This window comes from Pisolithus orientalis (assembly GCF_024613125.1).
Source record: "Pisolithus orientalis strain OTSU chromosome Unknown F5J12scaffold_4, whole genome shotgun sequence".
Classification (NCBI taxonomy): domain Eukaryota; kingdom Fungi; phylum Basidiomycota; class Agaricomycetes; order Boletales; family Pisolithaceae; genus Pisolithus; species Pisolithus orientalis.
Window position 1 is genome coordinate 1,124,852 of NW_026260785.1, and position 25,133 is coordinate 1,149,984.

Sequence of the window (25,133 nt, forward strand, 5' to 3'; positions counted from 1 at the left end):
TCGATCTTAAAGACATCCTAATATGGGTCACGTGATAACATCTACACGATGGAGGTGTGCTGCTGCTCCTCGTCGTCCCCCCGCGAGTCTGCTAAAATAATGTCACGTCCAGAGCTTCAAGCGCCCCCAGAATTTGCGAGTACATTCGTGTCTGCTGAAGGATTTGTTTAATGACAATGTTTTTGCAGTATTATGGTGATACGGAAGCGAAAAAGTACACTACCAAGTGGGCAGTCTCAAATCATGACTTTAGCAACCTCCTGACTTCTCACAAGCACCCGAAATCAACAAATTCAAGCAGATATGACCTACAGAGCACTCGAGCTACTAAACATACCGTCCAGTCAGCCCGTGTTCTTGTTAGACGTTGGCTGTGGTTCTGGATTATCTGGAGAGATACTGGACGAAGAAGGATACGTATGGGCGGGCGTCGATATCGCCCCCAGTATGCTTCGTGAGTGGGTCATCAGTCACTGTTGCATCTTTCCCTAATTTATGTATCAGAGGTTGCGCTAGAGAGGGAGGTCGATGGTGATCTGTTCTTACAAGACATCGGTCAAGGTTTCGGCTTCCGTCCAGGGAGCTTTGACGGTGCAATAAGGTGTGGGCAGTTTTTTTACTCTGTATTACGCAGCCGCGTAGATGTTTATCTTTTGCAGCATATCTGTTCTGCAGTGGTTACTCAACGCTGAGACCTCACACCCAACATCATCGCCCCCGTATCGCCTGAACCGTTTCTTCACTACCCTGTATTCAGCTTTAAGGAATCCATCCCGTGCCGTTTTCCAGTTCTATCCATCATCAGATGACCAGATACAACTCATCACCTCGATAGCCCAGAAAGCTGGTTTTGGCGGCGGCGTGGTCGTCGATTATCCGAATTCTAAGAAGGCAAAGAAGGTCTTCTTATGTTTGTTTGTTGGCAGTGGTGGTGGTCAGCAACTGCCCAAAGGTTTGGAAGGGGAAGAGGATGATCATGTACGATTCGAGAGAAGGCGCGAGAAGGAGAAGAGAAGAGATCGTACCGGGAAGAGAAAAGGAGTGAAAGACAAAGCTTGGATATTGAAGAAAAAAGAGGCAAGCCACATTCCCTTTGATTTCGCCTCGGAGCCATGACAAGTGACATCACCTTCAGCTTTACCGCCAACGAGGCAAAGAGGGTGTTCCTCGAGACTCAAAATACACGGGCCGGAAACGAAAATCAATTTTTTGAAATCTCCATCGCGTCAGTTGTTATGTGCATTTGTAGCATACCCGTCTATCTCTTGACGAAGAGATCTTGGCAAGATTCCACAGCCTCCTTAGCACCATTCCTTATGAACAGGCCTTGCAGAGCAGCCATACTGATCCGTCGTCCGCTGCGCATCTCGTTTGCTGTGAGGACCTCGAGTTCCTGAGCCAGCCTAGCGACGTCTTCTGGGGGGATATCCTCACTACCACCGTAAAACCGTGTGAATAGTGTCCGAACTTGAGATGGAGACGCATCATCGACAAGTACTCTGAGATCCACGCGACCTGGTCTGATCAGAGCGGGGTCAAGGTTATCGACATGATTAGTGGTCATGAATACCATGCGCTCCTCGCCCGATGCGACACCATCGAGTGCATTAAGGAAGCCTGAGAATGTTACGGCCGACTGGTATCTGGTGGTGGATTGTAAGAAGCACTAAAAACGAAAGCCCTAAATCCGTCTTACCCGTCTTCACTCGTCTGTACCCGTCTATTGAAGGCGGCGTCAACGTCTTCGATGAGTATGAAACTGCGCTCGGGGGCGTTTGAAAACAGATGAATAAGTTTGTCATCGGTGAGTCCTCGTTCGGAGAGGTTAAGTAAACAGATATCATATGAGAGTGCACCAGCCAATGCTTGGATATAAGAAGTCTTGCCCGAGCCCGGAGGGCCGTACAACAGGTATCCTCTCCGATAAGGGATGCCTGGAAATGTGATGGGTGGAGCTTAGCGCATACGGGGACGCTTATTGCTTACCCCGATCGGCATACCACTGCCTTCGCTGTAAGAAAGCGCGAACGTCTTGTTCTATTTTCTCGCCTACTCCTGCATGCAATACGACGCTATGAAGGGGTCGCTTTTGTCGAGGTTGACCAAATGGTTTCCATTCTATACCCCACGCGGTGCGAATAACAAGCTTGCCTTCTTGATTTTTCATGGCCAAATCCCGTGCTTCAGCAAGCAGCCGGGGGAAAAGGTCTCTATCGCGCGACAGGGTCGTTAACGAAACGGTCTCCCATGGTGTACCAGACATGAGCTGCATAGCGCGTGTCTCGCGCTCCCGTTTCATCTGCAGGCAAGTGTTAGTGGTTGAGATCTATGACTGGGATTCTGGCAGCTGCAACCCACCTGCATCCAGGCACCACGGTACCTGAACCAATGTGTACCAGGCCCGGCCACCAGCCTAAACACGGCGGACGAGCTTCCGTTGTTGCGCTGTTCGACCGCCGTCTCAACGCTTAGCTGGTGACTTCGGAACCACCTGCCTGTAACACGTTGCTGCGACACTGCGGTGGAGTTATGAGCCAACCATGCGAGGAACCACTCATAGGCACGGTCTTTGTTGTTGACCTCGAGAGTGACAAGAAGACGTCGACGCAGAGCTGTCGACCCGAGTACGACACCTTGTCGGAGCGCGGTGAGACCCACGCCGACGCCCTGTGATCGCGTGCAAGTGAGTTTAATGTGAAGAAGGAGACAACTAGGCGTACCATGAGACCGAAACCCGCCTGGAAGTAAGGACTGCACTTGATGAGCTGGTCAAGTCTGGACACTTACATGCAAGCAGCTTTGAGTACGCACTTGTCACCCAAAAGCCCACTGAGAATGGACGACGCTAGGCTTTCTGCCATGGCTGTCTGCACCGGTCTAAGGACAAAGATTCTGGTTTCCTTGAAAGGCAATCGGAGCGCGTCGCGTGTCGGGACGGGCCACCCTTTTCTCCAAGCCACCAGATGGTCAAGCAGTCGGTCCTCACCGAGGCATACGCTCAACTTGGGCTGGAGCAGGTAGCGTAGCATTCGCAGTCAACCGTCGGAAGCACTCAGAGACTATGTCACCCAGGGTGTGCCACTGGAGCGAGTCAGATCTGCCTACAAACAGGTAGGCTATCTTCTCCTGACCGCGTTCGAATCGACCGCTTAATACCTGCAGCTCGCGCTTCGTCTCCATCCTGACAAAAATCAGGGAAACGAAGCCGCTACGGCCCAGTTTCAACGACTGGGCGAGGCGTACAGCATCATTCAAAGACACATAGAGACCGGTGGCCACTCCTACACAGATGATGACTATGACGACCACGACGACTACTTCTACTTCGATTCCGACTCGGAAGAGTATGGTTTCTACCGCGCCGATGACGACTGGGAAGCCGAGCGCACGGCGTTCTTTATGTATGATATAGTCTTCTCAGCGTTTCCGGTCCACTTAGAACCCTCTCAGGTACTTCTTTGAAGAGATACTGAAGGGGCGCTCGGGGCCTGGCTATAATAGATATAGTAAGCTAACCAATTCATTGCATGTTTTGCATCCTATTTGACGGTACACCACAGGGTCATATCGTGACCAGCGGCAGCCGAGGGCCCCTGAGACACCGCAACAGCGTGAGGCGCGTTTTCAGCGCCAACGCGAAGAACAAGCGCAAGCAGAACGGCGCCGCGCGGAAGAGGAACGACGCAGAGTCCAGCAGAAGGCTGACCGCAAAGCGTTTGAAGCACGCATGCGTGAAAAAGGTAGGGTGGCCGAAATTTGTCTCGCTAGTTGTTGCCAATGTCACACACACAGAACGCAAGGAAGCAGAACAAAGGAAACGAGAAAAATCAGCTTCTAAGAAAGCCGAAGCTGAAGTACGTCGTCGCAAGGCCGCCGAATCCCTCGAGGCCCAGCAGTGGCGTTCTCAAACCCTGCGATCTGCTGCATTCACCGCAGCTCGAGCAGGCGATACACAGCAAGTTAAGAAGGCCATCTGGGAAGACTCAGTCGACCCTGCGGGTGGGGAAGTCAAGTTGGGCTGTGAAAGCTTTGTTAAGGAACAACCCCAGGACCCGACAGAAACGTTGTTGCACATTGCTACTCAAAATGGAGATGTCGATTTGGTCAAGTGGTTAGACGCACACAGTACGTGCACGCAGCTTTAATGACCGCTCTCTCATGATGAGCCTCGTTTCTTCTCAGGTGCGGATCCAGAGGAACGTAACTCATTGGGACTGTCGGCGTTTCACGTGGCGCTTCAGCACGGCCAACTCTCGATCGTGAAGCATTTCTTCGATGCCTACAATCCACATGATGAGGATTATAACGCAATATACAGCCTGGCGTCGCCAAATAATCTCCTTTCGATGGCACTGGAATCTGTCGAACCCGAAGTTGTGTGGATGATACTCGACAAGGGTCTCGCCAGTACCATGGATATCAGCGATGCGTGGACTCGTATTACATCAACTGAAAGCAGGGAGGTGCTGCTTGCGAAGGCGGGGAATGCCACAGGGAAGTATGCAGAGATCCAGAATATCTTGATGAGTTTTGGCGGCTTCACGCCGCCACCCACACCTCAAGTCGCTTGCCAGGGTTGTGAAAGGGGTGTCTCCCCGTCGTCGAATGCAAGCTCACACACAAACGACAAACCAGCTCCGAGAGGTAATCGTCGCGGGGCTCATGATCGATCCAGCAAACGCGCAGTCGACCCACAAGGGCAGAGTTCATATCATCGACCCTCTTTCCCACCGTCACATGGTAACGCTGTACCGTCAGAGTGGTCGCAACACGACAGTGGACGAGGCAAGCAACGTGGACGAGGACGTGGACGTGGACGTGGCCGCGGTCGCAGCCGAGGACAAGGCAGCTGAGCTTTTTTTTTCGATTGCACTTCACGACTTTTCTGCATGACTTTTGTACGTACAGCAAGTGGACTTTGTCAGTATAATGTACATTCGCATATCCATCTCTGTGTTCAATGCTGTTCACTAGAGCTAATAATACCAATTAATATTACGGTCGCTAGAGTTTGTTTGGCCATGTTTGACGCCACCTGCTACAACGACAAACAACGAAACGTCGTCCAAGCTTGTACTCGAACCGACGCTCGACGAACGAAGACACGGTCCAGCTCTTGTCTAGTCAACATGGGTCGACTCGCTGAAATGCAAAGGAAGCTCTTGGAGGTGCGTTGTCTCCGCTGTCTTCGCGCAAATCATGCTGACGTCTTGTCTAGCAAATGATGGGTCCTGAGGCCATGGGTGTCGCCAACGCGAACCTGGTATGGTCGGATGAAAAAGTCTGTCGTAACTTCCTTTGTGGCACATGTCCGCATACTCTTTTCACGAATACAGTGGGTATCCCTCGTGTTCCTGCTGTCAATGACAGCTTATCTAGGTGTTACGCAGAAAATGGATCTTGGTGCATGTCCGAAATCACACACGGAACGGTTGAAAACCGAGTTCCTTGCGGCTAGGGAGGCGAATCCGAACGATCCTATTTTCCACAAGTTCCAAATGGAATACGAAGCGAATATATTTGCATTCGTGGACGAGTGTGACAGGAGGATCAGGGCTGCACATCGGAGGCTGGAAAAGACTCCGGAAGAGAATGCAAAGACGACCAATTTAATGAGGGAGATTGCTGAAATTGAATTGGCTATTCAGGGTGGTACGGAGAAGATCGAGACTCTAGGTGCGGATTCTGTGATATTCCGAACGACATGAGGGCCTTTGTTGCTAAACTTTGATTTTCTTTCTCACACAGGTGAACAGGGAAAGGTGGAAGAATCAATGAGGGAGATGGCTGCCATCGAGGCGCTGAAGAGTGAGAAAGCGGAGAAAGAGGTTGGTCATATTACTTTGTGCATTTGGCGCGTGGTGACAGGGAAGGGATCGTGATTCTAGCGTGAACTTCAACAACTCACAGACACATCCGGAGCATCCGGACATCAAAAGCTTCGTGTTTGTGATGTGTGCGGTGCATATCTATCTGTGCTGGATTCGGATCGCCGGCTCGCGGACCACTTTGGCGGAAAGGCAAGCTGTTTCAGGGTTAGTGGGAGTGAAGGGAATGGAAGCTGACGTGTGTGTGTGTGTGACAGATGCATTTGGGTTACCATGAACTGCGGAATATGCTTTCCAAGTTTCGGGAAGAAAGGGAAAAGCGCAAGATGACTGTGCCGGCCTCGGGGTCAGTTTCCGGAGGGCCGCCGGGGGCCTCTGGGAGGGCAGGCAGTGAACGTGTAGGCGATCACCGGGCTTCACGTGACGACCGGGATCGGGACCGTGAGAGAGGATATGAGAGACATTCATCGTCTCGATATGAGTGAGTCGAGATTAGTTTTTCCCCAAGGGGAGGTGACTGAAGTGACATGGTTGGCTGTTCAGTGATCGGCGGAGAGATCGTGAACGATCACGATCTCCTGGTCGTAGACGTTACTGATGGAGATTAGGCAGGGCTGACGGTATCAACGCAAGCAAGTGCGACCGGGTTACGCATGAACGATCCTCCAGGCGAGCTGCATCATGTCATCAGTGAGGTGCCTGCGTGGCCAGTGGTTGCTGATGACAAGCGGGTTTGGAAAGTTCTTGACAGACGACGTTCTGTAGGGATGTATGTACAGCGAGGTAATACGCATACACGTTGCAGATCCAGCAGGAGATACAGTATCCCGAGGAGCGGGCGGAGATCACATGACCGTGGTTGATTACATAATTTCATGATGCGGTCCCAAAGGGGATGCCAATAACCTTCAAACAAAATTCTTTGTTTTGATTATGTAATATTGATGCCTGATGGTGTGTGCCTGTGACGAGGGAATATTGAATCGTGTGACGTGTGACAGTGTGGCATGCCCGGGTCGACGTGCGCGCTGTAAATTGCGTCTTACAGAAGAAAAAAAAAAATAACAGAAAGGCAAATCAGACATATACTTGCGTGTTGTTGTTTTGTGTCGTCGGCTGGGGCTCGTCACAACGTACTTTTCTGCGATTCCACGTTGACCGGGTGCTGATACCTTTCATTTCGAAGTGACTGCCATCGACGATCAACGCGCCTGCTATCTTTCATTCATTCATTTTTTCTCTTCTTTTTCGGTCAAGGTAGACTGGGTATTAGTCGGGTGCTTGTTGCTGGTCTGGTCTGCTGACTTGACTGGTGAAGTGAGCCATGTCCGTTCCAGACTCCATGCACACGAGTCCAATCCCATCGCCCGCAGACGCCATGCAGCAGAGCTTCCCATCAATCGGGCCAGTGCCACCTGCACATGCACCAGATCCCCTCCAGCTTCAAGCTCAGGCCCAGCACGACCCGCTGGCCATGTATCCTCATTCTGCTGTGGACCCCGCCACCTTACATATCCCGCTACCCGATACCGCGTCACCCCCTTCTGCTGGCATTTCATCCATGGATCCTCTAAACCCTCCACAGACTGCTGCTGCTGCCTGTCCTCCTCTCCCCGGTCTTCTTTCTGATTTCCCTCCAGCAGTCTCCTTTTCTCCCCTCGATACCCATCTCCCTGTCCGCCCCTTAGCGACCACAAGTCCTCCCTCCGGGGCTCAACCCGTCCTCGGTATATCCTCCGCATTCCCCATCTCCCCGACCTCCACAATACCAGACCCATCCACTGCTATGATTGCCACCTCCAATCCTCCATGTTCCCTCTCCGCATCCCCTTCTAGTACCCTACTCAGTTCCGGCTCTGACGTCTCTTTCTCCTCTTTGAGCGCTGCGGCACCCCCAATCACCCAGGAACCCTCCTTTGTCTTCCCGCCTCGAGACGCCAATGGTTCCTGCTTGGGTGCCAGGGACACGTCTCCGGACGCACCCTCGGATACGAGCCTCATGGTCGTCGGGGACATGCTTAAGACGTAAGTATATGCTGCCGAATTGTCGACCTAAAGCAATTGCTCAATCGGTACTTTGTGACACAGCATTGCTCAGACGGCGCAATCCGCGAGTGCCGCCTGTTCTCTTGGTCAGGGTTTCGAAGCAGAGGCGAGAATAGATGAACTCAAGAAAACTATCAATATGGTATCTGAGCTTATTGCTGCCACTCAAATATCAGACCCGCCATCGATGTCGCGAACTTCGTCCCCAAGGCGCTACTCAGGGTATTCGGCGGTGGGTACGAAATGTAGCATTTCTCCTCCCGCGCGTAACCCAGTAGTTAGCGGCCCACAAGACGTTGGCAAGCCTGTCATGCAATTTTCCTCCCCAGCAGGAAGCCAAGAGTCGGGCCCATTGGACGCTCTGAGTAATGGTGATGGTTCTGACCTGTCGCGCAAGCGGTGCGCTTCGTCAATGGCTGGTGATCGGGTTCAGAAAGCTTTGAAGCGAGAACCGCAAGAGGATACATCTATTCACTTTGTTCCTATCCCCGTAACCAATCCTCCTGTATTCTCGTCGTCAGTCGCTTCGTCTGTACCTGACTCCCGCACTGGGCCATCATTCGCTTCGGCGAATCCCCCCTCGCAACCCGCATCACGGCCGACGAGTTCTGCTGGTCCTCCCCATCCTGCCTTTACGCTACTTTCTCACCAGCCTCAACCATCGATACCAGGCATACCCATACCTATTTCGGCGACGGCGGCCCCTCCTGTTTCAACTGACTTTGTTGCAACTTCAGCGATGACTACCTCAGTGGTACACCCATCTCAGTTTACCCCTGCTACGACTGTCGGATCTTCGTGGTCTGACGGCGTCACAACTGTACCACAGCGGAACCACCAGCACACAGTTTCAGGAAGTTCGTTTAGCAATCTTTCCAATTTTCATCCTATACCCAGCACTAGCGGAGCCCTAGGACCGATTATGTTCTCACAAGCTGCCTCATTTTCAACTGCTCCTACGCAGGCACGACCCCTCACCACGACTTCAGGGATTAGCCCACCTGTCGGTAGAGTTTCACGATCAGGCTCGTTCACTAGCAGTTACGGTAACACCTTTGCGTTCGGCCTACCTGAGGTTCCCCGGGCTTCAGGGGCCCTAGACTTCTTGAAACCTGCTTCCCTCCCACCAGTAGCTCCAGTCCAGGGTGCCCATAGCCCCGCGTCTTCCCAGGAAGGTGAAAACGAAAACGATTCCGATTTTGCAGATCCTGCAAGCGTGCAGTCATTTAGTCCTGATTCAACTACTGCCCAGGCTCCCTGGCCTGCGAACGCTCTCAATGGCCGACCGGGCACTCTGGCAACCAGGCATTCAACGGAGAACATACCACCAACAACTTCACATGGGAACGAGGTCCCACAAGAGTACCGTGCGGAAGTTGATCGTATCTTCTTCGAGTTCTTGAACAATATCTGCTCAAATTGTAAGTGGTCGTTAACGCTCCTAGTTAGGAAATCCCTCTGACCGCCGGGATTACAGTGGAGGCTACGGACGCCAAGGGTGAACCTATTCATCAAACTCTGATGGCGAAGAAGATGCAACGGTTGGACGAATCTCCCGACTTCCGACCATTCAAATTTCGTATTCAGGCCTTTACTAATGCGTTCCTCGAAGAGGTATGTTTCCTTCTCACTTTAATCTTGCAGTACGGTAAAAAAAAAATGATTTTACAGCTTGCGAAGCAAGGTTATCCGGAAGAAAAAATTCCCATGAAGAAGGTTAGTTTTCTCATTAGACGGCTTCTTCACATTCATTATGAGATTACCACAGATACGAAACTACCTTTGGAGTCAACCTTACATCTCCCGGTTCAATGAAGAGGGGAAGAAGACAAAATCAAAAGGTAACCATATATGGAATATAGACGCAAAGAAGAATCCAGATGGGGGATGGGCCTTCCGGCCCTTTTACAGAAGGCTTGCAGGCTCACCACCCAGCGTGGCCTACATGGGTTTGCGATGGTCTTGGGCTCCTCGTATTTGGGATCCCCAAGCATCACGAGCGAACTTGAACGTTACTTATAGTTCACCCTCTCTTCCCTCTTGGCTGTCATGGGAGGGAGATGTTTTGCAGGGTACCCCTACCCCGGACGCGGAGAGTTGTGATATCACCGTCGAAGCGCATGTAAGTTGTGGAAATGTTCTACATCGTTGATAGAGTGTCTGACGCGAGAGGGAGCAGTTCGTGCAGGATGGCGTCGAGGAAAGACTTACTCAGACGTTCCACCTAAATATCGCACCTGTTTCAACCCTGGACACATCATTCCCCGGGTCCCGGCGCGGTTCGATGAATGGTGACGTGCACAGACCTAAGCGCGTTTCTATCGACGGCATTGCTCAGTCTATCACACCACCCAGGTTTGCGGCCCCAACCTCACTCCTGGTAACCGTTCTGATAATATAAATACCAGGTCATTAAGGACGCAGGCACCTGTCCTAGCCCCACCTGCGCCTCCTGTCACGACGCACGATGCCCAGGTCATGCAAGTGCTTGCCACGGCAGCCCACCGAGTTGCACAGGAAGCGCAATCGCAAGTCATTGCATCAACCAATAACGCGAGCGACGCTGGACATGAGCTTCAAGCGCTGGCGAAGCAACAGCACGTGCTTACTATGACCGCTAAGGCGTTTGACCAAGAGGTCACAGGGCAACGCACAGACGTCTCGGTACCAGAGCCCAGCGTTTTGGCAGCGGCGGCTCAGCAAGTTGTTTTTCAGGCTGCTCGCCAAGTGGCTGCTGATCGGTCGGCAGCCGCTGTAAGTCAGATGTCTGTTGGGCTACCACCACCACCTGCAGCCGTAACCGTCAACGAAGTTTCCGTAGCTACGCAATCCGCTGTTGCCCAAGCAGTGGAGATTACTGGGCCCTTATCGAGCGAAGTAGATGTGCTAATAACGGCCAGTTCCCTTCTTCAACAACAGATTCGAGCCCCAGTAAACCCACCAGTGCCGGTGCCTGACCCGTCACAACGGACACTGTCCATGGACACTGCGGCACTACTGCAGTCAACGGGTAGCCTCCCGACGGCGTCGTTCTCCCTCGGCCTGGTTGCTCCAGTTAATTCTACCACTATCCCTACCGTTCCTTTGGCAGATTTTAGCCGACTTTCGTGAGGGCTCGTTTAGTTCCGGGCTTTCATAGTAGGTTTCCAGGGGTGTTACATAGGCTTTGGGACTTGTATTTTGTTCCTTTCTCTTGGAGCGCGTTGCGTTTTTCACTCAAGAATCATAGACTCCTTGCACTTTCCATCTTTTCATCTTCATGCCAACTATGCTTGTAGGGACGATCGATTAAGCATTATCTGTACTCCTATAAGATACCAGGAATGTCCATTGTTACGTTCCAACCAATTGACTTTGACAGACATCGCATACGCTGTTCTCTGTTGGGTTGTCGTAGGTGCAAGTCGGACACGCTCTCGTTGCCTCGTGCGGGGGCTCCCCTTCAGAACTAGTCCCAGCATCCCACGGTAGGTTTGCGAGAGATGATGTTGCCAAGAGGGTCCCGCCAAAACCTTTCTCCTCTGCCCGCCGCTTGCGCGGACCGCCATCGCTTTCCTCATCTCCACCTTCTTCTCGGAGATCCAGCATATCGTTCATCAGAATACCCAACGATTCAACTGTGGTAGAACTGTCCTCCAATTCCTCGTTTTTGTAGAAAAGTCTCTGGCATATCGTCGGGATTTTCAAAACATCCTGAATCTAATTGGCATCATGAAGTCAAAAGATCTCAACTGGAGATACCTCTAATTACGCTTACCATAACCTTCATATCCTTTACAGTCGTGGACTTGGATACCGTCAACCTGGCACTCTCTCGCCTGGTTCGCCCCTGACGAATACGCTTGGACTGTCTCAAACCCGTTGACGATCGTAATCCGACCGATGCAGACTCAGACTTGAAGCTCTCCCCAGCTCGGTACTGCGGAGCGGGGTTCTGTTCAGTATGTCCACGACCACTTAGGAAGCGCACGGTGATGTCGGTGAGCTCGTAACTCGAACGCCTGAAAGTAGAAGACAATAAGCGCCCTTTACAACACACATTCTGCACAGGGTATGTCACCTTCTCATACGACAATCGTGACACACGGGAATGGGATGAATAAATTTGGTATCAAGAAAGCCACTCGGATCTTCTACCATCCTCTTCTCTACGGAAACAACTGGCCCGCAGCGATAGCTGCGGCAAAAAAGACAAATGATCACAACAAACTTGACGGAGCCAAGTAGAATTACTCACAGTCCTTCCAAAACGACCCACTCGCACAATTGAATGAGCGCAATGTTGCAGTCCCAGTCATTTGGTGCGTTGGGGTCGAATACAAGGTTACCGTGTTCACAAAACAGAGTGGAGGTTTCGACCAGATCGGGACGAGGGATATCTGTGGGCCGACCGAGCCATTTACGCCACAGTCGCACAAAGTGAGCAGAGATCACTGCGCAAGGAACGTTCTCGAGTAGGAGGGTGTTTCCTATTAATGCGTTGTCATACATGTGTCGCAGCCGTGCCTGTCGGAGCATAGTCGGAAATGAACACATCGTTCGTGAGTTTCATAAGTTGGAGGTGACCTTCTCATCTTCAGCCTTTCTGCGCAGTTCACGCTTATCTTCCTTGGAATTGTTGATGATGGCTTCGCAAGTCGCACAGACTGCTTCTGCTGTCGAGAGGGGCCGCCAGTATGGGAAGATGTCCATGAGGATATCGCGTGCCTAATCAGACGTTGTTGCCCCATCACACAACTTCCCCCATCTATGAGTGCTCACCTCTTTGGATATACTTCGACGAGCTGTTGAAACGAGTGACAGTTGATCGTGTTCGCATCGCACGTGCCCGCGAAACTCTGCAGAATCGGGAGCTGCATCGCCATGCAGGGAAACGTGCATCCTGGGCCTCTGCAACCTCCAATCTAGTCGATGTTGTATCAGATATATGCAATATCGATTTCATCTCGGTAACCTTTTAACCATGCCTTGGAAAGCCAAAAACCAAGGTCACCTGGCCTGACATCGCACACCTTATCAAACTGGGCAACTATCCGTGGATGTTGAATTTGGTACAGTCGCTCTATGGACATAATGAGCAGGGAATAAAAGGATCCATAGTGTGCTACATCACCCGTGAATAACTCCTTGACACAAGTCTCGCATACGTCGGTGGGACTACGCACGGAACTGTTGTCAAAGCCGTCACGAGAAACAAGTCTTGAGTACGCATTCTAAAATACAAAGTAAATATCAGGCGTAATCAGCGTGCAGCCCCTTACCTTTGAAACACGCTTCATGTTATGAGCCTTGCGCGGATCTAGTCCCGCATGTTCACAGAGAATGTCAGACACAATTGTGACTTCGGTTGTTTCGTCTCCGGGTGGCTGCGAACCCGACTTTTTGTCCTTCACCTTTGTTAACGGCTTCGACAACCATCCTTCCAATGCCTCTCGGCTGACTATGACCGAGTCCTAATTTGGAATTCCCACTATTAGATACTCTGAGAAGGACAAACATATGACCAAACCTCATCAGCAAACTCTGCACCCCAGTGCAGGTAAACACTCCTCATCCATTCTCTAAGTTCCGAAAATAGCTCGTTGAGATCCTTCTCCCTGTACCATGGTTCGAAATGTACTGAGTAAGACACGGGCGTGGATAGGCATTCGGGACGCACTTAGAGAGATATCGCTCGCAGGCCTCGTCGTGGGCAGTGTTCAGGGCTTTTACGACATCGAGGGCACGTGGAGGTGGAATTGGGATTGCAGTCGCGGTCACCAAGCCATCATTTGTCTTGCTAGTTTCGTCAATGCCAACGCAAGGGGTGGAAGAACTACAAGGTTCCGCGGAAGTCGAAACATTACTTGGCGGAGATTCCTTGCGAGCATATATGAGCATATAGGCATCCTTAGACGAAAATATATCCCTGAAATGCCATGTCATTAATCAGGTTATCTGTCGACTGCATTGAGTTTACTCACCCGTCATCGGAACCCGCATCTTGCTCGTGTGGTGACGCTGGCCTGAGAAGAACCATCCGGCAATGGGTCTGTTAACATCCCTCGCTTCCGATGAGCAAATCACGCACTCGACAATTTCATCTTCACTATCTTCGATCCTTCTCTTCTTTGCGGGACGAACGCGGGGCTGTTGGTGACTTCTACAGGAAAAGATTCAGTTGAAAAAGGCAAAAATCGAAGCTAAGTGAGATGATGAAAGAATTTTAATCGGAGAGAAGAGAACAAACCTCTTGTTAGACCCGTTGATGATGTCAATAACTTCTCTGCTGCTATGTCGCTTTTCGCCAAGAAGGGCAACTTTTGTTACAGTCTCATCGTCGAACTGAAACCACGTCTTTGACCTGGAGAGCTTACGTGAGTGTGTTCACTCAAGACCTCCTATCACCGTTCCAATGGAAGGTCCGACTCACCCAGAATCTAAAACCTGAGCTTCGTAGTGTCCGTGGTAGGCGCTGGCACCTTTGTGCAGTAAAACACCTTTCAATTCGTACACCTGACTTCCCCTTTCCTCTGGAGCATCCTTGATTATATTCGCCCTGCGCCCCAAGAACTTCCCCATGTCGAGCGTTGTAGGAAACAAAAGATTATGCTTTGATTTTTTCCGCTCCATGGAGGCAAAGTCATAAACAAAGCGAAGAAGGGAGAAGTGAAGCACAGGCGGAAGAGCACGGAGCTCTGTGTATCGCGTCGCATCTTGGAGGGATTGACAATGAGAGCAGTGGATACCTAATCGAGACATCAACAAATCTGCCGTGTAGAAGGCAAGGAGGGCAAACCTGTTGTCGCCTGTCAGCTTCTCATCTTGCAATAAGGCGGCGATTCGATCTTCAAGCCTCGAATTGTTCTGCTCTGATCATCAACACGAGAGGGTTAAACAGTTGAAGATTAATACCTCTATGTTTATTTCGAGTTCGAGGAAGTTATTCGAACGTTCGGATTTGCTTTCGCAATTGCCACATATAGTCCCATAAACAAGCTGACCTTGGAACTACGGCAGTTAGCCTGTTAGGCAGGAATTGAAAATGGAATGGATGCAAACTTGGGTGGAAATCAGTGTTTTCAAGGATGGGGTGGACTGTTTCTGAAACTCATTGTCGAGGTGTGACATGAAAAGCTTCGAGAACCTAAGAAGTTGAACGCGCGCGCGAACGTATGAGCTACATGCTTTAAGGGCATCGAATTACTAACTCTTGTGCATCCTGTTGCTCGGAGGTAGGTAACTTGAGACTTTCTGCGAACTTTTCTGGGTTATACACCCGCTGTCTACTCTCTTGGAGTGCGGCAAACGTCGCTTGAAGCTTGAAAGATAGGGGAATCCTGCAAAACTGCATTGGACACCGACAACGCACAGCGATAGAACGCACCTCAAATTTCCTTTCAGTATCTTGCAACGGTTGACACTGATAGATGCCATTTCTGAAAGTTAAGTCTCTAAACCACACCTTAAAATGACACTGAATGAGGCTTCAAGCAGTAACAGATCTGGTATGCACCTGAAGGAAGGCATTGGCATAACAAGTTGCCCCAAGGTTCTGTTCAGTCATATTGGTCGTCTCTCGGTTAGAAATCTGTGAAAGGGGCCCTCGCCACAACATACCTTGAGCCCAACTGGCAACTCGGGGTCACGAGCATTGAGCATAGGATTGAAACCCAGGTCCGAAGCCTTCAGGAACTGCTCTCTAGCCTTGCCTAGTCAGTAGTCATGTTAAGTGCTAATGGTCTCCCCACAAACGCGTTTACGACACGTGCCTTGGTCTTCCCATTTATCTTGGCCGAGATAGTTCAAGCAGTTTGGGTTGTTTTTACAAGCCTTCTTGGCGCAAGTTGGTGGTTCATCATCAGAAACCACGATGATATCATTCTCAGATTCACCATTGGCAGTCTCGGCCGTCGGCTCTAGGGTGACTGTAGGTTGTGACTGCTCCGGCTTGGACACGTACTTGTTGCCGCAGAAGGGGTTCCTGTTTCTCCTGGAAAGACCGCAGGTCATGAGACGATGCTCTAGTGTGATTTGAGAAGGATCTGAGACTTCGATGTCCACCCAGCCCCATGCCGAGGAGTTGTTCCCTGCAAGCTTGGTACGCTTGAGTTGTTCCCCAGCGGCTAAACCCTTTGGGGCCGGCGAAGGTCTGCGCTTTCGCTTTTGCGGCATTGCAGAGCGGAGAGGTAACTGCAGACGGTCTTGAGGATCTGACGTGCTATTAGCTGGTTGTACTCTGAGATTGCAGTGTAATGACACTGACTGGTTGCTGCAACGCTTAATGGGGAGATTTGCTTCCGACCAACCACCCGTTATGTAACCACTATGGTAGCTGTCTGGGGTCGTCTGTTTCTCTGACACTGTGTGGTGACCTGTCCGGGGCTCTGGCAGCGAAGAAAAGACATGAACAGAGTACGCGCCCTTCTCAAGCGCGCCCAGGGAGGCCACAATGCAGCTAGACTGCGACGGCGAAAGCGTGCAACTACTTTCATTTACAATAATCTGTCCAGGCTCACGTCCGTGCACTTCGCCCTTTCATTCGTTCGGGTCGTTGATGGCGAACTTCCAGGACTGCATTACTCGTAACCGGTTACTTTTGGATGAGTCTCATCCCCATTTCGCCACTGTCCCAGCCCACCTACATAGACGAAAACGCATTACAACCAGCCCAAGTACTCGTCGTGTTATATTTCATTCTGTCCGGGCCTGTTTAATATTGACTGACGCAGGTAAATACGTACTGGAACTGGCAAGACGTGCATCGCGCCGACCAGTATCTATACCACCTGGAAGGGCTTCGTGACAGAAACGCTGCGAGCGAGCAGTGAGTTTGTCAACCCCTTCCTCACTTCTTTATACCATGCATTGACCGTTTTATGCAGAAGAGCTCAGTTTATACGTGACGAGTTCGCCAATCTTGGTTTTCGTGCTGCCACCCAGAACTACACCTTTACTACATCGTCCGGAGTATGTTACCTGACATTCTACTGCAGTGCTACTGACTCGCAAAATTATGTAGCCGGTGTCCGGAGTAAATGCGTACGCTATCATGGCATCACCACGGACCCCATCTTCTGAAGCAATGGTTATAAGCGCCACATGGCGCAGTGAAGTTGGGGCAGAGCCTTTCAACCTCAGAGGTATATCCATCGTCCTTGCCTTGGCAGCATTTCTCAAAAGTACGTCTTTTCTTCGAGCGACCTGACAACTTCACGATTACGATTTAGATTATTCACTGTGGGCAAAGGATATCATATTCGTTATTGGAGATGGTCATGTTGATGGGATGCAAGCATGGCTCAATGCCTACCACGGTACTGTACCACCAAGTCAGTCTCCAACCCCGGGCTGCGGTTAGCTGCTGAGATGTGCTTTAGATCTTGAAACAGGCTTGCTTGAGTATACCTCGGGAGTTATATGGACTGCACTGAATATCGACTACAGCGGACACTCATTCTCTCATCTCGGCGTTTTCTTCGGTCAGTCAGATTCGACGGTCTTCTACACACCATACTGAGTGAAGTCAGAGGGCCTCAATGGGCGGCTTCCGAACCAAGATCTTATCAACTCCGTCCGGCTCATCTCTCATTACACTGCTGGTGTTCCCTTCGTCGTCTATGACCACCTTGAACCTAGCGAGTTTCCCGATCGTTGGCAAGCAACGAGCATACTTGCTAGTGCGCCGGATTTCATTCGGCGGAGTCCGCAGTTGCAGGATTTTGAATACAGAGCGAAGAATATCGCAAGACATATTGATTACCAAGCAAGAGGGAAACCCAGTGGGGCCCATGGGCTATATCATAAATTCCGCATCGATGCCATCACACTGTATGCTGTTCCTTCCACAGGGACCTCACGGCTTTTTTGCTCTGGGGAGGTATGCCACGCTGTTCTTTCCATTTGACCCTCACTTCCTATGTCTTCCTGCAGGATAATCGAATCCACACTTCGTACGACTAATAACCTGCTGGAACGACTGCACGCTTCATTCTTCTTCTACCTCTTCACGAGCCCAGGAACTTTTATGAAGATAGGGAAATTCCTCCCAAGTGCTGTTCTTGTCAGTGCAGCGATGATGATTTCTGGATTGGGTGATTGGGTTAATGCGGGATGGCTGCAAGATGTTGCAGCCAAGAAAGAAGGGGGAGGGACGGGAGCTGGTGGCCCAAGTAACACGATTCAAAGCGAGAAAACCGTAAGATGGAGAATGCGACGGCGTCCTGTCTTGCGTCCCATATTCACTGTGTTAGGTTACGCATGTGATGGGCTTGATTGCTTTCGGATTGATTCGTTCGCCATTTTTTGTCAAGAACCAGTTTGTAAGTAATTCTTATTTAGCCTCAACAACTACTTCTCATCATAACTACAATTGCAGGCAGCTTCACTGCTCCTTTTTGGGGTACTCGCGGTTTTGCCATTCGTTTTCACCCCTCCCTCGGACAGAACCCCAGAGGTGGCTCCCTTCAGCCTTCTCCTCAAATCATTCAACCTTTGTCTTGCATCCATCGTAATCTCCACAACCTCTCTTCTTAATTTTTCACTTGCAGCCATGCTTGCCATCACGCTTGCCATTCCCTTGATGCATTCTTACCGCCCACGATCCTCGTCACTTCCTATCGTAGTTCTCGCTAAGTATGTGGCCTACTCTTTTCTTGCATGGGGGTGGTTAGTATTCCTGCCAAATGAAGTACGACAGGCGGTTTGGAACTGGGAAGTTTTGGGAATATGGTTCGCTCCCTTCATTTGCGTAGTGTATGGGCCGCTTGTCACGCAGGCAGGGATAACATCTCTACAATCTTGAATGTTACGTGTACTTATACCTTGTGCCATCGTTATTTTCCTGTAGTCTTCCCAAAGACTTCCCAGGTAAAAAACAGCAGTTGTAAGAAGAGACGATAGTTGCATGTGTAATGACATGAGTAAGTGGCCCATTCAACAAATATCCATGGTGATGGGATTGTCAGGTTCCAACAGGTCGCCATCTTGAGCATCATTATCAACCTCTACCCCGTCCTGAGCTATGACCTCAGCATCTATGTCAGGATCCCCGCCAGTAATCCCCACTTTTTTCCTCCACTGCCGTTCTTTCATCTCATCTCTTTGTGCCTGTTTCATCTCGAGATCGGTAGATAACTTCTTGAGGGCGTCTTCAAACCGTTTCTGCAGTGTTTAGTGAGTCCGAGTCCGACACCTCCCAGGAGTACAAAAGTTGATTACCTTGACTAATGGATTCGCTGAGCTTGCGATTTCGTGCTGTTTCTTCGTGACTGCTGCTTCCAAATCCCTGATTTCCTCGTTCAGTAACTTCCTCTCCTGTATATCCTCGTCATCTTCATCCTCTTCATCGCTTTCCTCTTCCTCCTCCTCCTCCTCTTCCTCTTCCTCCTCATCAGCGCCTTCCTCGTCGCCCAGTGCAAGGTCGAGCTCTGCTGCTAGTTCAGCATCAAAATCACCCTCGGCTTCAACCTCGGCCTCATCCGCGTCACCATCCTCGACGTCTGCGCCAGGCGTGGGTGCATCGCCAACCTCAGATTCCGGTATTCCAGGGGTGAACGCATCTAGTGCCTCATCGCGCTCGACAAACTCGGAATCTGAGAGGTCGGGATTTACGTTTTCAAGTACCTCTACAAACCATAGTTTAGATTCCACAAGGTGACCCGACGCGGCGTATCGATAATATCATCACGTACCATATTTGACTTCAGTTGCAAGGCTGTCTGCTGCTACCAGCCGTTCAACTTCTTCTTCCACGCTTTCTATGGTCTGAAGCACGCAAAGGTTTGAACGGCCGAGCTAAGCTGCAACAAGAAACTCACTCTTCGGTTTAGTCGTTTACGGAACCGTCGTTTGCGAACATGATGCAATGGAGGTGTGATGCCGTGGGGCCATATAAATTCATCGACACTGACATTCCTATTGGCAATAACGGCCTCTTCCTCTTGTATGCGCTTCTCAATTACAAGCATCTAGTTGCACAAGTTCAGCGCCGGGAGCAAAGTATCGAGAGGAGTAAGTAACCTGGCATATGTCGGCTACTTTGAACATCTGCTTGTTGTCAAGTGTCTTTTGTGATTCTATTACACAAGGTAGATCGACCAGCTTGAAGGAATAGAGGTTATTGCCGATATGGAAGACTCCGCGCCGTGAATCTGTCGGATTAAAGGTGGACTCAATACACAAGAATGATCAAATGCATGCCCACCTTTGAACTTGAACCAGACATCATTGCCGATTTCCCTTGATTGTATCATCTTCCTAAGTTTTTCACAGTCCTCGCCCGGCGGCATCCGCAGTACGAACTGCTCCTCGAATGTCAGGTCTTCGTCGTCGGAATCTAGCTCCCTGTCATAAGAGCCCAGAAACGACATCCCAGGGGCTTGTGCAGCAGTTCGCTCGCTAAGTTTAAGCTTTAACTTTGGATGTGGTTTAAACTTTGCAGTGGCCGAACGCGTTGTGCGCTCCGAAGAAGGCTCCACGGAGTCTCTGAGGCGGAGGGTGGTCGCCATGGCTTGTTCAGCAGCTGCCCGCAATGGACGAGTGCGCTGTTGGGGGCGACTCGATGGATGTCCGCCATTAACAGCAGAAGAAGGCCCCGCCTGTGGTTCTTCGACGTCATCTACGACGATGAGGTAGTCGTCCATCTCAGCCATCCAATTAATAGGTGCAAGCGTCGGAAGGAGAGCGTGCACAATGAAATCGTCACGTGAGCCACATAGACAGGGGTTAATCACTACGCATGTGTAAACTACCTGGCCTAATCCTGGCCTTCATCCCCTGTCTCGATGTCAGTTCCTTCCTTATATGCGTCCTCGCCCTCATCTCCCTCGTCCTCGTCAATCCTCACTATCACGATCGACTTTGAAAACTGCATGATATTGTAAGCGGCCGCACCCAGCGCCAGGGCTATCCACGCCCATCTCATATGTCGAAACCGAAGGTCATCTGGACTAGAGGGTTTAATTTCCTTACTGACATTGCGCCTGAATGAGAAGAGAGATAAAACCGATGGCTTCGACGCAGGGGCATGTCCGTATGGGGGTGCCTGTTCTACCTCGCTCTGCACACGGCGAGCATGATCCACGAGTGAGGGATACTTCTCTAGTAGCAAAGTCTGCAAAACTGAACCAGGAAATGGAGGGTTTGCCAGCAAAAGTATGTGAGCGGCAAGATACACGTCGAAGCTTGTCGGGCTACATACGAACCGTGCTTTAGCTTGTGCGCCAGAGCGAGAAAATTACTAGACTTACTGTGCATCGAACAAGAACTTCTTTCCATCCAACAACCTCGCGTAGAGGTCCAAAATGGCACGCGCCTTTTCCATGACCTACATCGAACTAGTTCGGGGAGAGAAGTGAGCCCACAGTAACAAGATACCCACCTTCTCCCGCTCAAATGCACGAGTGAATGTGCCCACGTGATCATCGCGCTTCTTTTCTGTCTTCGCAAAAGGGCTTTTACGTTCTTGCTCAGCTTCTGGTAAACACCACAGTCCGCAAGTTTCCAACCGCCGCCGATATGATTCTCGAATCCTTCCCGGCACATAGTACCGCTGCGGGATTGGCATCAGACTTCCGAGAGTGGGTCTCGTGAGTCCCCAGAAATTTGCGTCTACACCAAAGAACATGTGCGACTATATGAATGAGAACGACGCGTCTGAGTGTCTGATATGCGCCACTCACGACAAAATCTCCGAAGTTCTCCTCCACATGGGACCACCATGCAACACTCTGGGATCTTTGGGAAGCGGAAAGCGACGCGTCAATGTTTTTCACCCCGGGTGTTCGAGCTTTCGAGAGGGATGTAACGAATGACACTATTGAGGGAAGCGATGCGTATACGAGGTGTCCATAAGTTAGGAATGGCAGATGACCTGTTTGTATCGGAAGTCAGCTGCCCGAACCTGGCTGAAACGAATGCGCCGGGGGCCACCATTGGGAGACATATCTGGGTCACAACTCTCTGCAACTTGGAACTTTCCCGGCATAGAAAGTTGCATATACATTATAGCCGCCAGGCAGGTTGGGTCCAAAGACTGCAAACCCCATTCTGACGGCCATACGTGTAGGACGCAGGAAGTTTCGGACATAACAGCTAGAATTATGCAATCTACAGATGTCTGTTTTGGGCTTTGAATTCGGCAAAACCAAATACATCCAAACACGTAATCCATTACCGACAACTATACTACAAGCTGATAGCACTGACAACAGATAGCAAGGATAGCATCGACCGACACAATGAAAACAGTGGTCCATAGATCAGCAAACAAATACTGAATGAACGCAAAAAATGATCGTTCCTTCCGATAACCGTCAGTCTATCTTCTCGTTCATTTGACTCTCTTGCAATCCTTCGTCAAAGCTCGCATTCTTACCAAGCAGGCTTGGGTCCGGTAGCGGGAAGAGCTCAAGAATCCCTTCTCCCGGATATGGCACGTTGCGTCGTGGTTCGTTCATGCTAACAGTACGTACATTTTGCGTCGTCCGGTGACGAGCAAGTCCAGAGTGAAAAGATGACTTGAGAGAGGTGTTCTGCACGTTTATGCTCAACAGCAGTCCTTGACTATGCAAAGGAGAAACGCACCACAGATTGCATTTTCTTGGTATTGGGGCTAGGCGTTGGGCTGGGCGTGATGAGAGTACCGGTGGCGTGTGTGGTGGCCACCGGTGCACTCGTCACTCTCCGTTGAGATGGACGGGCTTTTCGTTGAGGTACTGCGCTTTCAGCAGTTCTGTCATCCTCCGACATGATTCCCTGCGAAAGCAAGAAGTCTTCAAACAATCACTTTTCCCTTGCTGGATAGTTCAACGTTACATTAACCTTACCTTGCGGCCGATATCGGAAAACGAAGGTGACATAGGACCCTTTGCTTGCCTTATCGTATGGCTTAATTTGCCACGTCGAAGGGCATTGTTCATAAGTAGGCCGCTCATCACCATACCTGAAATGACAATATTAGGTTTCCGCTACATCCTAGTCAGGAAAACATAAGCGTACCCTACGCAATGCCCTGATACCGTGGCTCGTGAACCTGCGTCGGGAATTGTTTGAAATGGATTGGCGCGTTTGTGACCATCCAAGCTCACGCGCTTGATCTTCAGCATAATAGTGCCAGTATTACGATTGCATTCTCTACTCGAGGCTGAAGCGGGTGGTTAGAACGAATTCTACTCCATCGGGGATATCACAGACATGCACCGTGGTACTCTGCAAATATGAACGGGCGTTCTGAAGTTGGGCCCGACCGTACACCTTCTCTCGACGCGTTCCCTGTTCCATACAAAAACCTGCCGGGAACGACGAAGCCATCCAAGGATATGAACGAGCACGTATGCACGTTCGAACCATGATCTCTCCAGTGAACTGAGAATTGCTTGTGGCAGAAAAGTAAGACAACTGGTTAGATTGCGGAAACGCGTCGCACCTTGCCCGCCTCACTGGGAATCCAACACGATACTCTACCAGCCTTTTCGTCGACCGCGACGAGGTATTCGGGGAGCGGTTGGTTGTTGGAAACGATCCACGCCGAGAATTCGCGGTGCGTAAGCATGCCACCACACGTTCGTCGATTGCAGGGCGGCAATAAGTTGCGGTGTGTAGTTGGGGAATGATATAGATATATGGCAATACAAACGAACGTCGTGAAGGGATCGTCAAGCAGCTAAAGTGCGAGGGTGAATAAGGTGAAGTGGAACTGTGCAACGGACATACCAAGAAAATACTGTACAGTATGGCCTCCCCTTGCTTTGTGGAGAAGCAAATGCCAGTGTTCACTTTGCACGTGCCATGAAGGCAAGGGTCGCTATAACAAGGATAAATATGGACCCACAATTCCGACGCGTGTCCGGATTAGGAAAGACCGGGTCGTGTCACATGTTCGCGCGTCGTCCCCTCGGCTGGTTGGGGTTGCGTCGCAAGTTCACCATGCCACCGAAACGAAAGGCATCCAACCCTGACCGCGAACTCGGCACAAGTTCCAAGTCAGCAACGAAGAAAGCCAAAGGGAATAACACTGAGGAATCTTCAGACACAAGTGGAAATTTGGCTCCGAACGGCCAGCCGACCAACAAAGTCCTACCAGTCCATATCTCCTTTCCACCGCGAGCAGAGGGAGCACTCCGTCTTGCGACATGGAACATTTGCGGATTGTCTACAGCCCAGAAAAAGGCGAGTATCCTCCTATTGCCTCCTGGTTAGGTTTACACCTGCAACCCAGGGCTTCAAATACTACATCGAAGCCGAGGACCCCGATATACTCGTGCTCACGGAGACAAAGGTGAGAGCTGCATTTGGCGCGTCTAATAGCTTTCCCTTCCAACACCGGCTTTCCAGGTGAACAGCGACCCACAAGATGGCGCACTAAACTCTCGTTTCAACTATCGTACTTGGGCAATTTCGGACAAGAAGTCTTATTGTAAGTTGTTGCAATGGAAATATGCATGTTGACCTGTTACTGCCCACAGCTGGAACTGCTGCACTCTCCAAGCATAAACCAATATCAGTCAGTACCGACTTGCCTGGGCACCCAGACCCAACCCTCGTCAAGGGGCGTATAGTTACTTTGGAGTTTGAAGGTTGCTACGTATTAGCTACCTACGTGACCAATGCAGGCCAGGGGCTAAAGGTACTTCGACCGTTTCTTCGTCTCAGCCGCTGCTGATTCGTTTGACAAACAGACTCTATCGGACAAAAATACGTGGAACCGACATTTCACTACGTATATCCGAGCTTTAGATAAAAAGAAGCCGGTAATTTGGATGGGTGATTTGAACGTGGCGCCGACGGCGCAAGGTAAGTAGCTTTGAACTTGCCCCGCCTATCCTCTGAGTCACCCCTGTTCCAGATCTCACCAATCCCAAACCGAATTGGAATAAGACGCCCGGTTATACAAAGGACGAAACAGAGGCATTCAAGAATATTCTCGATCCCCCCGAGCCCGAGGAAACATCTGGCAAGTTCATTGACATCTGGCGACAGAGACACCCAGATGATCACCATTATACCTACTTTTCCTACCGTTTCAACTGTCGCGCGAAAGGTATCGGATGGAGGTTGGACATGTGTAAGTCTTTAGGCCCTTATATCCCGCCGCTATACTGATAACTTCCTGGTCTTGAGTCGTCGTAAGCGAACGCATAGCGGAGAAGGTGAAAGTGTGCGAGATTCGGAGCGAGATTTACGGTGCTTCCGATCATGTCCCTGTCATTATGGAGATCGAGAGCGACGTGATAACGGGTATGTCCTAAATCCTGGCGCAGTAAATGGTACAGTACATGC

At 50.5% G+C, this 25,133-nt stretch overlaps 11 protein-coding genes across 11 annotated transcripts; 6 read left to right on the top strand and 5 right to left on the bottom strand.

Annotated features, from left to right (window-relative positions):
* Positions 1-99: 99 nt before the first annotated feature.
* Positions 100-1,670, top strand: F5J12DRAFT_960642 (S-adenosyl-L-methionine-dependent methyltransferase; the record flags this gene model as incomplete). Its single annotated transcript, XM_051749932.1, has 6 exons — positions 100-147; positions 189-226; positions 276-454; positions 505-601; positions 660-1,077; positions 1,136-1,670. The coding sequence occupies 6 exons, from the start codon at positions 100-102 to the stop codon at positions 1,211-1,213; spliced, it is 858 nt and encodes a 285-aa protein (XP_051603710.1). The 3' UTR covers positions 1,214-1,670.
* F5J12DRAFT_390068 (BCS1 N terminal-domain-containing protein) lies at positions 1,188-3,107 on the bottom strand. The gene is made up of 6 exons (XM_051739182.1): positions 2,812-3,107; positions 2,721-2,756; positions 2,359-2,667; positions 1,987-2,299; positions 1,697-1,934; positions 1,188-1,643 (listed from the first exon to the last, which is right to left on the bottom strand). Exons 2-6 carry the CDS (start codon positions 2,721-2,723, stop codon positions 1,259-1,261), a joined length of 1,248 nt encoding a protein of 415 aa, XP_051603711.1. The 5' UTR covers positions 2,724-2,756; positions 2,812-3,107; the 3' UTR covers positions 1,188-1,258.
* On the top strand, positions 2,720-5,038 carry F5J12DRAFT_390026 (DnaJ-domain-containing protein). Its single transcript, XM_051739181.1, has 7 exons — positions 2,720-3,017; positions 3,073-3,111; positions 3,163-3,401; positions 3,451-3,506; positions 3,561-3,740; positions 3,793-4,125; positions 4,183-5,038. The coding sequence occupies exons 1-7, from the start codon at positions 2,964-2,966 to the stop codon at positions 4,851-4,853; spliced, it is 1,572 nt and encodes a 523-aa protein (XP_051603712.1). The 5' UTR covers positions 2,720-2,963; the 3' UTR covers positions 4,854-5,038.
* A 91-nt stretch (positions 5,039-5,129) lies between these two features.
* Positions 5,130-6,426, top strand: F5J12DRAFT_903614 (uncharacterized protein; the record flags this gene model as incomplete). Its single annotated transcript, XM_051748427.1, has 7 exons — positions 5,130-5,168; positions 5,219-5,335; positions 5,391-5,676; positions 5,749-5,828; positions 5,889-6,020; positions 6,086-6,309; positions 6,372-6,426. The coding sequence occupies 7 exons, from the start codon at positions 5,130-5,132 to the stop codon at positions 6,424-6,426; spliced, it is 933 nt and encodes a 310-aa protein (XP_051603713.1).
* Positions 6,427-7,206: 780 nt separating this feature from the next.
* On the top strand, positions 7,207-10,985 carry F5J12DRAFT_714291 (uncharacterized protein; the record flags this gene model as incomplete). The annotated part of the gene is made up of 8 exons (XM_051740882.1): positions 7,207-7,853; positions 7,917-8,352; positions 8,644-9,295; positions 9,352-9,488; positions 9,546-9,590; positions 9,643-9,996; positions 10,054-10,188; positions 10,230-10,985. The coding sequence occupies 8 exons, from the start codon at positions 7,207-7,209 to the stop codon at positions 10,983-10,985; spliced, it is 3,162 nt and encodes a 1,053-aa protein (XP_051603714.1).
* A 111-nt stretch (positions 10,986-11,096) lies between these two features.
* Positions 11,097-16,028, bottom strand: F5J12DRAFT_960700 (uncharacterized protein; the record flags this gene model as incomplete). Its single annotated transcript, XM_051749933.1, has 22 exons — positions 11,097-11,573; positions 11,632-11,875; positions 11,935-12,051; positions 12,112-12,380; positions 12,441-12,581; positions 12,636-12,778; positions 12,829-12,936; positions 12,988-13,087; positions 13,136-13,327; positions 13,384-13,471; positions 13,534-13,782; positions 13,838-13,879; positions 13,945-14,016; positions 14,104-14,217; positions 14,287-14,720; positions 14,769-14,864; positions 14,916-15,000; positions 15,065-15,174; positions 15,241-15,318; positions 15,370-15,408; positions 15,474-15,565; positions 15,617-16,028. 22 exons carry the CDS (start codon positions 16,026-16,028, stop codon positions 11,208-11,210), a joined length of 3,591 nt encoding a protein of 1,196 aa, XP_051603715.1. The 3' UTR covers positions 11,097-11,207.
* Positions 16,029-16,456: 428 nt separating this feature from the next.
* On the top strand, positions 16,457-18,657 carry F5J12DRAFT_903617 (Gaa1-like GPI transamidase component; the record flags this gene model as incomplete). Its single annotated transcript, XM_051748428.1, has 9 exons — positions 16,457-16,528; positions 16,586-16,680; positions 16,739-16,823; positions 16,876-17,035; positions 17,084-17,185; positions 17,234-17,335; positions 17,384-17,684; positions 17,787-18,175; positions 18,236-18,657. 9 exons carry the CDS (start codon positions 16,457-16,459, stop codon positions 18,655-18,657), a joined length of 1,728 nt encoding a protein of 575 aa, XP_051603716.1.
* Positions 18,658-18,707: 50 nt separating this feature from the next.
* F5J12DRAFT_806863 (TAFII55 protein conserved region-domain-containing protein) lies at positions 18,708-20,555 on the bottom strand. The gene is made up of 6 exons (XM_051744636.1): positions 20,059-20,555; positions 19,875-20,005; positions 19,673-19,822; positions 19,547-19,619; positions 19,074-19,480; positions 18,708-19,016 (listed from the first exon to the last, which is right to left on the bottom strand). Exons 1-6 carry the CDS (start codon positions 20,504-20,506, stop codon positions 18,789-18,791), a joined length of 1,437 nt encoding a protein of 478 aa, XP_051603717.1. The 5' UTR covers positions 20,507-20,555; the 3' UTR covers positions 18,708-18,788.
* F5J12DRAFT_806866 (uncharacterized protein) lies at positions 20,556-21,948 on the bottom strand. Its single transcript, XM_051744637.1, has 5 exons — positions 21,786-21,948; positions 21,536-21,726; positions 21,235-21,486; positions 21,104-21,180; positions 20,556-21,046 (listed from the first exon to the last, which is right to left on the bottom strand). Exons 1-5 carry the CDS (start codon positions 21,940-21,942, stop codon positions 20,611-20,613), a joined length of 1,113 nt encoding a protein of 370 aa, XP_051603718.1. The 5' UTR covers positions 21,943-21,948; the 3' UTR covers positions 20,556-20,610.
* A 317-nt stretch (positions 21,949-22,265) lies between these two features.
* Positions 22,266-23,648, bottom strand: F5J12DRAFT_390315 (uncharacterized protein). Its single transcript, XM_051739183.1, has 6 exons — positions 23,568-23,648; positions 23,281-23,517; positions 23,049-23,229; positions 22,854-22,998; positions 22,682-22,797; positions 22,266-22,627 (listed from the first exon to the last, which is right to left on the bottom strand). Exons 2-6 carry the CDS (start codon positions 23,404-23,406, stop codon positions 22,419-22,421), a joined length of 777 nt encoding a protein of 258 aa, XP_051603719.1. The 5' UTR covers positions 23,407-23,517; positions 23,568-23,648; the 3' UTR covers positions 22,266-22,418.
* A 132-nt stretch (positions 23,649-23,780) lies between these two features.
* F5J12DRAFT_919314 (Endonuclease/exonuclease/phosphatase) lies at positions 23,781-25,102 on the top strand (the record flags this gene model as incomplete). The annotated part of the gene is made up of 7 exons (XM_051749243.1): positions 23,781-24,023; positions 24,073-24,132; positions 24,189-24,270; positions 24,320-24,480; positions 24,533-24,647; positions 24,700-24,918; positions 24,975-25,102. 7 exons carry the CDS (start codon positions 23,781-23,783, stop codon positions 25,100-25,102), a joined length of 1,008 nt encoding a protein of 335 aa, XP_051603720.1.
* Between the last annotated feature and the right edge of the window lie 31 nt (positions 25,103-25,133).